This window comes from Lagopus leucura, unplaced genomic scaffold, assembly GCF_019238085.1.
Source record: "Lagopus leucura isolate 7727_CA_CO unplaced genomic scaffold, USGS_WTPT01 Super-Scaffold_100002, whole genome shotgun sequence".
NCBI classification, from domain to species: Eukaryota; Metazoa; Chordata; class Aves; order Galliformes; family Phasianidae; genus Lagopus; species Lagopus leucura.
Window position 1 is genome coordinate 2,115,980 of NW_024962263.1, and position 11,499 is coordinate 2,127,478.

At 44.1% G+C, this 11,499-nt stretch overlaps 1 protein-coding gene across 1 annotated transcript in view; it reads right to left on the reverse strand.

The window, feature by feature from the left end:
• Positions 1-10,973, reverse strand: part of SALL3 (spalt like transcription factor 3) — a 19,555-nt gene extending 8,582 nt beyond the window's left edge. The window contains exon 1 of the mRNA XM_042870002.1: positions 10,895-10,973. Within this exon, the coding sequence (XP_042725936.1) occupies positions 10,895-10,973 (79 nt within the window). The remainder of the gene's footprint in view (positions 1-10,894) is intronic.
• Between the last annotated feature and the right edge of the window lie 526 nt (positions 10,974-11,499).

Genomic DNA, 11,499 nt, shown 5'->3' on the forward strand with positions numbered 1-11,499 from the left:
AATATTCACAATCCTATTTCAGAACAGGTGCTATTTTCTGCATTTTTAAGACAGGCTCATGGTCTCGATGTATCAAAATTAATATGTGTAATACATAAACTTCTGAAAGAAATCTAAACTACCATTGCCTACTGCCAGAGGTATCAATACGAACCTCTTCAGCATCTCAAGACAATAACCAGCCCAGTGAGCTAACGCACAAACTCAAGGAAGCAGCATTTTACATTTGAAACATAATTTTCAAGTGCAAGTGGAAAAAATCAGTATGGTATTTCTCAGCTGATCAGTGGCCTCTTGTGTTCTCAGTGAAGTTGATCACAAGCTTTGCACTATTTCAGAACAGTAAAACCTGGCTTTCACCCATATGAACCAGGGACCCAGAGCTCTATTTTCTCAATACCACCTTGTATTCCTTCTTTCCACTACTCTCAAGTCCTAAAAATCCTGAGAATGCTCTTCAAATTTCAAATCCAAGCATATCAAACTCATCACCTGTCTTGAAATGTTCAAGGGCCACTTTTGAAAAATATTTTAGAAAACTGCAAATAAGTTGTTAAAGTTGCCCATCCTGTGAAAATTGACTTCAAAGTAGATATGGAAGAAAACTCACAAGCATTTTCCATTTGGGATAAATTTTTCTGGCTTTTCTTAAGAAATGAAACAAGTTAATCATAGAATCACTCAGGTTGGAAAGGACCTTAAAGATCATCAAGTCCAACCACAGCCTAGCCATCCTACCCTCACTCTAACAACCCTCTGCTAAGTCACATCCCTGAGCACCACATCCAAATGGTTTTTAAACGCATCCAGGGATGGCGACTCAACCACCTCCCTGGGGAGCCTATTCCAGTGCTTAACAACTCTCTCTGTTAAGAAGTGTTTCCTGCTATCTGTCTTGAAGCCTCCACTTTCTGTACTGCTAAGCAAGCAGATGACACAGCTGACAACAAAACAGATGCTGCTTTGCCATGGATGATGGCCCATTCCCTGATCAGTATGCTGAGAGAGTATCCATGGAAAGCAAACTATGGGCCTAGCCCAACAACCTATACTCATATGAGAAACTTTTCCCCACCTTAGACCTTTTCTCATCTTCAAAGTGCCACTCAAATGAATAAGATTGAAAGAGTACAACAACAGTTTCAGTACTGGGGCATACACTGCATTCTTGCTTTTCAAGCATAATCACCATCTTCAGCCAGGAATAAGGCTTAAAAGCATATGACTCCATTGGAAAGGATATTTGGCTCTTTTTTAAACCTTGGTTACATTATGAATGACAAAAAGTAATAGAGAATGTTACCATTACTCTGGATTATTAAAAAAAAATATATTAGATCTGTTAAAATGTTAAGCAAAGAAATGTTTTCTACTTTCAGCTCATACTTTCCATGACAAAATGTATCTTTTTTTTTTATTTTATTTCTACATATTTTATTACTTGCTTTCATTTTCTGACGTCTTACAAAATGATCAGCTTAAGTAGAAAATATTTTTTCATTCTTTCCTTCCTCCTTTTTCTTCTCTCTTTCTCTTTCTGAAGAGATACAACTGTTTATATTATTACGGTGAGGATGTGACGCAGTGAAAATTTTCAAGGACTTTGGGGAAATTAATCGAGCAGTTGCTTAATCTTATAGACGGGCTGAATTTTGCAGTTCTTACTTACACAAAAGATGTTGAATGGGAGTTTTGTCAAGTAGTCAGGATCTCAGCCACTAATAACCTCCCGGTTATTTTCTTTTTCTCATTAGCAGTCTAACAGCTAACAGACTAATCTGAAGCTGCTACGGGATGCAAGATGAATTACAGCGCATAAAGCTTACCCTATGAAAACCAGTGAAAAATTGCAGCCAGCATCTCTCAAAAGGAACCTGGGAAGGCTCCTAGATAGGTACCAACCCACCAGAACTGCAGCGGCTCCAGCAGAGCGCTGCCACTTTGCAAAAATGGGGTCTGGCCCTAAAATTAGCCTCCAAAAATTCAATCTCAGGCGTTCTGAGAAAGTCACTTTGGGATCGTGATACCCGAAGCTGCTCAGATGCTCTGCTGACTCAGTGCAGGAGGTGCAAGGGAATGGCACTGTGGGGATTCGTCCTGCCACAGCTCTGCAGGATGGAGCTGTGCGTGGCTGGGATGGAGTGCAGGCCTTCCTTTCTGCTGCAGGGCAGCAGGCGAGCAGGCAAAGGGCTGATGGGCTTCCTTCAGCCCACAGAAATTACCTTCAGAGTTAAGAAAAAAATGCTACAGCTGTTGACTTGTACACACAAGATCTGTGAGCCTGCTTCCACTAGTTCAGTGTTTTTACTCAGGTGTATTTTATCCCATGCACCACATGCAAGGAAAACACAATGACTACTTTTCCGAGAAGGACTGATATTGAACGTTACATTCTAGACAGCTTCATTCCACAAATGTACACTGCTTGCTAAACACTGCCTTTCTTAGGAACTGCTCCCACTTGGAAAAAGCCCCAACCAACCCTGTCGTCCTTCACTTTTGCTCCTGAATCTGATCATTTTCTCTTCAATTAAATCACATCCAGTTTTGTACACGGAAATAAACTTTTGGAAACGACTTCCGAGTTGCATGAAATAGGGAGCATTCCAAGAAGATGCTCTTTGGCAATTCAGTATTTTGCTACGTTTTGTTACCCTGAATCACACAGGTCTCAAATTGCACTTGGAGACACTCGGATAAAATCAGGTAAGAACATCCACATTTTCTCTGCTTTCATCTATTTCAAATTGCTTATACTCTCCCAAAGCAGAGATGTGCCTGGGAACTGGGAATCCAACAATCGTGTCAACAAAATATTTTCTGCAACATCTTTTTTTAGACCATATGCTGTAACACAAATAAAAGCACGGGAAAACACAGTATGACTTATTATTATTTCTAACTCCTCAGCTTCGGTCTCACTGAGCTGATATGAAGAATGTATTAATATTTTCTAAACATGGGAATTTCTTTCCAGAGGAAAAATGACACCAATCATCAACCAAGAGACAGCGTGCATTCCGTGAAGGAGCTTCACAAAAAAACCCAGCACAACTCTGTGAGGTTTAAGATCAGCTTCAGATAAAGCATTTGCTAGCTATGAAGACATGAGATCTCACCTGCAATTCTAGTAATTATTGCAAAGTGCAGCTCACAGCCGTTTTGTGTGTATTTAAGCAAGCAACACTATGAACACTGAGCGTAGCTCACAGACACAGGACGATCATTTACTATTCTTGCTGTGATAAGAAACAAGCTTGTTTTATACACAATTTAAATAAACTGTGATAATATATTCAAAAAAAACCCCATGAATTTGTTTTCAGAATTACCATAATGTGGAAAGAGTAGCCTTATAACAATGTATTGATCGCTGAGAACAGTATTACTTTTTCCTTAGCTTGATCGTCTCTCATAACTGACTGAGCTTTTAAAGAAAGTTTTCTTAAATTGTTAGAACACGTTTATTTTCTTGCAAATTAATTCTTTTTAACTCTTTCTGATAGCTTTGAATCCCATAAAGAAAGATGAATTATCACATACTGAGCCCAAGCTGTGAAACAGGAGGAGACAAATAGAGACCCCTACTGTGTTTAACAATGTAGAAGAAATTCCAGACTCAATAGAAAAATTTTCTGTCCTTTTTCTCAGACCACAAAAGCTGTTAGTACAGATTTGAACAGTGGAGGGCACTCTTGCCATGCAAAAACTGTTCCTGACCTGGCACAATTTGTTTGATCTATTCGGTAGCCTCAATCTCAGAATTTGTTAAGTAACAGCCACCTGTGGCACAGGCACTAACTGTAATCTGTTTAAAATATTTGCAGTTCCTAATCTGTGCAGTGAAGCACTTGTTATCTTAAACACTGCTGCTGCTTTGCTACATGTATGCAGATGTGGAACAGATGCAAGCTTCACAAGTTGCTTTGAATACGTGTGCAAGATATGATACTAAACAAGATGTGCATTATGTTTTTTAGAATTACACAGGGAGCTCTTCTTTTGGCTTTCATGGCATATTTATGGCATTACAATGCGTAGAATGTATCATATTGTTTCTAGGAAGTAAATTGATTTGGAACACAATTTGGAATCCTAAAAAACTGCGGTCAATACTTCTCACATGGATGATACAAATAATAATAAAGATATTTAAAAACAAAGAAAGGAATGGCAAGGAGTGGGACGCTAGGTTCCACGTAGCTTTCCTATCCTGGGAAGTGTTTTACTAAGCAGATGCCAAGCTGTGCCACTAACACCCTACAGAATGATGCTGGCTGCTCTGTGAACAACTGCGGCACAGCGCTGATGAATTTGTGCCCAGAGAATCGCAGTAAGAGAAGCCAACGGAGAGCCCAGTCCTTTATCTCCGAAGCATCTTGGAACTGAATATACAAGTACAGGAGGAGACGAAGGCACTACTCCTCTGAGTAAAATTCTTCACGTACAGGAGTGTCTGAAAGGGCAAACTCCAAGTGATACATTGCTGACCACGCCGCTCGTTGTGCTCATTTACCACTCTGCATACTGCACTATTACACTGGACAGCAAAGCACACAGGGATCCAAACAAGCTAGCTTTCAGCATATCCATCTTTGGGGATGTTGTCACATCAACAAGGTGATAAAATAAAATTATCCAACAGTTGTAATAGAAAGGATCTCCCGAAAAACTGACCGGAAAGTCAGTTTTGATTAACTGAAACTAAAATACTGCGGCACCTGTAGGGTTAATTAAGCAGCTCAGGACTTTGGGCTTGACAAAAGGAAACATTTTCCTTCTCTAAGAACTGAAAACACTTCTGCTGAATTAGATGGGCATCTGATAAGCTGTACAGCATGTAGCAAACTCGCAGGGATCTCTAGTTAATACTCAAATTCAGTCTTAACACTTAACAGAACAGTGGTAAGCCGTGCTGCCAAGGTCAACTGCACAGATGTACTAATTGTATTATGAGCTTGACATCTAGTGGCCACCCCTGGCAGGGCAAAGCAGGCAAAGGTTAAATCAGCAAGCCTTGTCAAAGCACTTCTAACTACCCACCCTCGGGAAGGCTCCTCGGGAAATGAGAGGGATCTCTTCCACCCCACCTCGCCCGGCTCTGGGAGCCTGCAGTGCTGCCCCGACCCCCATCCGACCCCCAACTGACCCCCATCCCACCCCCACCCGGCACCCACCCAGCTGGGCCACGTATCCTGCAGGGGATGGACGGCCTTCCCCAGGGTTCCGGCATCCTTCGCTCTCTGGCAGGAGTTGAGATTTTTTTTTTCTGCTTCTTTTTCAACCAATGATTGGGTTCAAATTATGGGGAGGGTGGGGGGGGGAAAGAGGAGAAAAAAACCCCCACAGTATTAGAGTTCAGCAATAAGAGTTAGTTATCCAAGGAGCAATTAGAGTTATCCAAAGGCTCTCTCAAAAGATTTAGCTTACTTCGTAACAGATGCTGCCCAAGTGTGCTCACTGTATGTATCCTAACAACAGCAAGAGAATATGAAAAAAAAAACCCACTCTTTAGTCTCCTATCTCTTCATGTTCACATAAAAACTGTGCTTTCTGACATCCTTTTAAACAACTGCTTTTCTGGCTTGCCCAGCTTTTAAGAGGTGTCCACCAATAAGAAGAAATGTGCTTTATGCCCAATTCACGACAACTGAACCAGCTCCTAAAAGTATACTTTATCCCAAATTCACATCTTTTTATTCCGTTTTTCTTTTTCTTTCTTTCTTTTCAACTGCTGCAGAACCTTCATTATGTTTGGTAGCAATTTTTAAGAAGGTAAAGGAAACAGGATTTTGTCCCTCTGCATGGAAACGTACAACTCGGTAAAAATTTGCTGCTGGAACTGGATTTATTCCTGCTTCCTCTGGACAAAAAAAAAAATATCTAGAAAATCACTCCCATTTTACAAATGTCACGTAATAGACAAACTGATTTTTGCATACTTTATTTTCTAAAAAGTGTCAGTACTCAGCTACTTTAATTTCCTGCCAGACCTGGATTATTATCAGCAAAAGTGACTGACTCGTGTCCTGACTGATGGATACTCAACAGATAGGCTTGTCCAGGCTGGGCAGTCAACTGATCAAATAAAGGAAAAATGCAAAGAAAATCTTCCTAGGAACCCAAGTATTTTTCAGAAATGGCACTAATTCTCTTTATTAATTTGTGTATTTTCACTCTGAAAATTGAATTGTAGTTTTTCCTCTTCCTTAGGCAAGGACAAGTAATTATCAGCAGCTAAAATGTATGCATATTAATAGCTTAATTACACAGATCCTAAACCAATACCTTTCAAAATTTCCTTCCTCCCACTCCAAGAAAGGCAGCCCTAATATCTACCTCGGGAGATGGTAAGAATTCCTCAAGATCAGCAGCGCCAGATAAAATCTGACCCACTTTGGTCTACTTGCAGCATTTCTACACACACCAGCAAATTGGTTAATTGTTGTAGCTTGCTTGTTATTCCAAGTATTTTCCTATTGATAACATCGATCAAAGCACTTGGAATACTTTAAAAATGATATAAATACAAATGTTACCTGGTTTTAATGCCATCTCTGTCGTAATACCCGAATTATTTATACAAAGTTTCAGTTCTCTTTTCTTATCAAAGAGGCCGTTTATAGCAATACTCATTCGGCCCCTTTGTTTTTAAATCAAACAAACTAAATCTTCCTTCCAGTAGCCTCAGAACAGACATTTGCAAGAATCACCCAAGTTTCCTGAGACGGCTGCTTGTGACTCCTCAAGTTTTCAAGGCAGCAGTGCCTGAACGACACGCAATGACCTCTATTCTTGCATGTAGGAACGTCCTTTCAAAATGTATTTGCAGATACAGTGAACACACTCACACGAAGCTGGCTGCTCCGTACAGGATGATGCAGTTTCCACAGCGGAGCATGCGTGTCTGTGAACGTATTCCAAAGCAACACCGAGTGCAGTTACCAGCTACTCAGAGCTGCACCTTCCAATTCCACTTAAGCAGTGTGATAGAGAGCCATTGGTTTACACAACACTGTTTGTATTGAGGAGCAGGGGGGAGAAAAAAAGGAAAAACAACACGCCACCTCAACAGGCAGGTTCAGCTCTTAAACAATTGCAAAAAGCAGGAGAGAAAACTGCCATTGCACAGTTGACTGTACGGTATCCCATTCACCTATCTTTGGCAGTAACTTCGCATGAGGAAGTCCAAAGCATCATTTGTTGTCATCCCTACTCACTTGTGCACTGTAAGAAGTGCTTCTCAGCATGTAAAAACCCCTTTTCTTGTACCCATGTTAAAATACAAATGCTGTACCTGCTTTTGCACTGTATCTATAATTCTGATTCAATTTTAATCTGTTGAATTAGGAAAGCGTATTAGAAATGTAATTCCAGCTGTTACAGTTTACTGAGAACAGCTTTACATTTACTGAGAAACCAAGATTATTGTATACAACGGGCAGCCACTCGAAACCTTCTGCTGCTATTTTTAAATTATTTCCATCCTATCTTCTAATTTAGCAACCTGAAAGTGTATCTTTAACAGATGCCATTCATTCGCTCTTCTGCAGCTTAAGTATCGAAGTAATATGTCATCACTAGGTGCCTGCAAAGGCTCCCCCTCAAAATAGTTTTAAAAATGTATTTTAGAACCTCCCTTCCAACAATAAAACCCCGAGTGTAAATTTGTAGTTGATGGCGTTTCCGACTACCTTCAGATTTCAAACCATTTCTCACCATTATGCATTGCCCTGGTTGCACGCAGTTCTCTTACGCCGCAGTCCAGGCTCACTATAAAATTCTTTATTATGGTCCTTAAACTCCCGTGGTAATGTTAGCAGGGAAGTTGTGGTGGGTGCAGACAACTTGCAGCACGGCCTAATGTCAGTCTGCCCATTCTGCTCCCCAGGTTTCTTTCTGCTCGTAGGAACGTCCCTTCGCTCTAAGGGATTGCCTTTAGGGAACGTTCACGTTGAAATGCCTCACTTAAAGTCTACGTCGAGGTCGTACTAAACATGATTTTATTAAATAAGTAATAAGCCCAATTTGCTTCGTCTTGTGTTAACAACAACTTCCCCCTCCCCCGCCCACCCCCCCCTCTCCCATTGAAGATAACAGCCAAATTAATGAAAAGGCTGCATGTATCAAATAATGCTGCTCAGGCACTTTGCTTTTAAACAAACCCACAGATATCCCCGTGCTGTGGGAACTGGTTTTGGCTCGTTGCAAAATACGCTCTGTAGCACTGTAGCAATACCTTGATTACAGCTGCGAAGAGAAATGAAAAATACTGACTGGACGAGAAGTGTTTTAATTTGTGAGATTGGGAGCGCTCGTTATATCTGGCCTATGAAATTGCTTTCGGTATAGCAATCGTTAGGCTTCCTAATGCAGCACGTAAATGATTTACACTGCATTAATGTGCACTAGATAGCCCTCTGCTCGTGTGTGCTGAGTCCACCTTGCTCACAGATCTCAAATGAAAGTGAAAAACCAACAGCTCTACTTCAGCTTGTTAATCGTTAACTACGAAGGGTTTCACTCTACTAATTAAAATATGTTTTAATAAAAGGGAACGTAGCACAATTTGATAACAGCCTTCTAAGGCTGAAAAGTATTTACATTGTTGCATTTTAGGGCTGCTGTGAAAGCCGATTTTGTGCTATTCAGGGACCACAATAATAACGCTTTAAAATTCCTCACTGGGATGCAATGTAGTCCTTTTGATGGAAAGACTGTCTTTCTCATTCGGCAGAAATAAATCCATTCATTTGATCATGTAGTCATTGAGGGCAATACAAAACAAACCAAGTGTGAGAAATTCTATGTGATGAAGTAAACAAAACAAAACCCCCCAAAAAAGGGGAGAAAAAAAAAAAAAAAAAAACCATTTCCATGACAAAAAGATTCTTTGTCCTTAATCTACCCACCATATGCAAGCGTTTCTTTTTAGCATATCTCTTGTTCTAATCTCGGGTGACATGGACATAGATAAGATTCACAAAACAAAACAAAAACCTAGTTTAACAATTTTTTCCCCCCAATTTATTAACTCGCCAGGAGTGTCCTAATGAAGTAGTGGGGTTTTATTTTGCTGTACTGAAGTGGGTTCGGAGCATTTCAAAGTCTGCAGTACTAGTGAAACATTCTCAAATAGAATCCACCCCAACAGAGGCTGAGCTCAGCTAATCGTTGTGTTGGCTTTTCTTTTTTTATTTTTCCGTAATAAAATCGTAATTCTCATCTGCTTGCCTGCACTTATTTTATTTCGAGTTGCCAACGCTCCCTAAAAACCCTATTCCTGTTTGCACTGCTGTGCTGCTCCGCTGTGACAGAAGGAAGCATTTCTCTGGGTTATTGTCAATACCCAGTGGGTTTTCCCGGAGCAGTGGCAGCAACCCCATCCTAACTGCCCTGACAGAGTGGGACGCATCCCGGATCCCGGCCACCCCGAGGAGGGCTTACAGCTTTGCCGATCTGACAGATGTTTTAACCCGATGAAGAGGATCCACACTGCCTTAAGCTTCCAGGCAGTAAAGTTTAGATACAATAGTCTAAATCCTCCTCGGGCTCCAACTTTGTTGCCTTTCCTCACCTACAGAAGCAACTTCTAGCTTTGGAACAGGAAAACGACTCTTTCTCTTTTCATTCTGAAGGGAGGGAAAGCGGATAAAGGATAGGGCCTACACGGAAGGCAGAAGACACGGGGGCTCCCACTAAGTTTTGCAAGAAGCCGAGAAGGTAGGGAGCTACCGTGCACAGAAGGGAAGAAAAACTTTCAAGTGGAAGCCCTCAACTTAGCCCGGGGTAAGCGAGGAAGGGCTGTGGCATGCCTTCGCACGCTGCAGCGCCTAGGGCTATTTCAATTGAAAGAAAGAAAAAAGAAAGAAAGAAAGAAAAAAAAAAAAACAACAAACTGCCGTTCTCTTTCTACAAACAGTCCGGCGAGGTGGAAATTAGGAGCGATTACAGCCCGAATCCGTCCCGCTTTAGACACTTGTTCACGAGCAGAGCGGGCCGCCCAGATGCATAAAGCGAGTGTGGCGTGTCTGCGTGTGGGGAGGGAGCGAGGAATGGCGGATGGGCGAGCGAACGGCCCTTCCTCGGCGCCTGCAGCCGGCGCGACAGGGGCCGGTGGCGGCGGTGGCACCGTGTCACCTCCCACCGCTCAGAGCCGGGAGGCGGCGGGGGGAGGCAGCGCAAAGGGGGGGCGAGGAGCCGCTCGGGCTCCTCGGAAATACCCCAGCCTACCCCGCTGCTCTCCCTGGGCTGCCTCCGTTCGAAGCCCGGAAGGGGCTCCCCCAAACCACGCCGCCCCAAAGCCAGCGCCCGGTTGAGGGAGCCTTCGGCAGACAACCATGCGGGGCCGCCCCGGGGGCGAGACCTGGGAAGATCGCATCCCCCGGCCCGCGGGACCCCCGTTGCCCCAACTTTGGTGTCGGAGGGCTAGGGTAGCGTGGCTCCGGCCCGAACCTCCAGGGGAGATGAGGGGTGGAGGTGGGGAGGGATGGAAAACCGGTGCAAAAAAAAAAAAAAAATACAGAGAGGGAGAGAAGCACGGAGGAGTGGAGGAGGCGGTGCTGCTCCCGGTGTCCGCTCTTGCGGCTGCCCGAGCCCGGTCAGAGGGAAGGAGGCAGGGCCTGGCCCGGCAGAGAGCCCCGCCGTGAGAGCTGCGCTCGGGTGGCCGGCGGGGAATCGCGGGGAGGGCCGCTTGGGCAGGGGGTGGGCTGCCGAAACTTGGCTGAACTGCGAACTTCTCAGTTCCGCCGCCTCTTCCCCCGGCTGCTCGAATTCCCGTTCTCCCGCTGCGGAGTAATTACGCTCCCGTGCTCAGCAGCACCGTAAACGCACCTATCTCCATCCGAAACGCGCTCACAAAAGAGACAGAGAAAGAGGCGCCGGGAGCTCTTACCGTGCTCGGAAACTACCTCCGCTTGCAGCTCTTCGTCCGATTTGAGATGCTGGGGTTTCGCTTGCTTTCGACGAGACATGCTGCTAACTGAGCCGTCTTGACTCTGCTTTTTGCAGAGGCATCAGCGACGCGGAGGTGGAAAGGGGAGGAGGGGGGGGAGGAATTGGGAGCGAGGGGAGGGGGCTGGAAATAACTGTTCGCAAATAAAAAGTCGAGTTGCAAAACAAACCAAACAAACAACAACAGAAAAGGCGACCAACCCCACCGAGGAGGAGAGGAGGGAGAAAAAAGGAGGGAAAACAAAAAAAAGAAACAAGAAAACAAAGCAAGGCTAAGCAACCAAAGCGGAGTGAGCGGGCGGGCGTGCAGGGCTCAGCCGGGCGGGCTGTGAGCGGCGCGGGGCTGCGGGCGCGGCGGGCTGGGGCGGCTGCGCGGAGCGCGCATGGGGCTCCGTAATTAGGCTAGTGAATAATGCATGGCGATTAATGGTGCTGGGGGCGAGCGGGGATTGGCGCGGCTCCAGCGGACTCGGGCTGCATATGGAAATGAAGGACAGGCTCCGCAATTAGCCGCTCCGCTCCGCCGGGGGATGCGGCTCCGCAGCA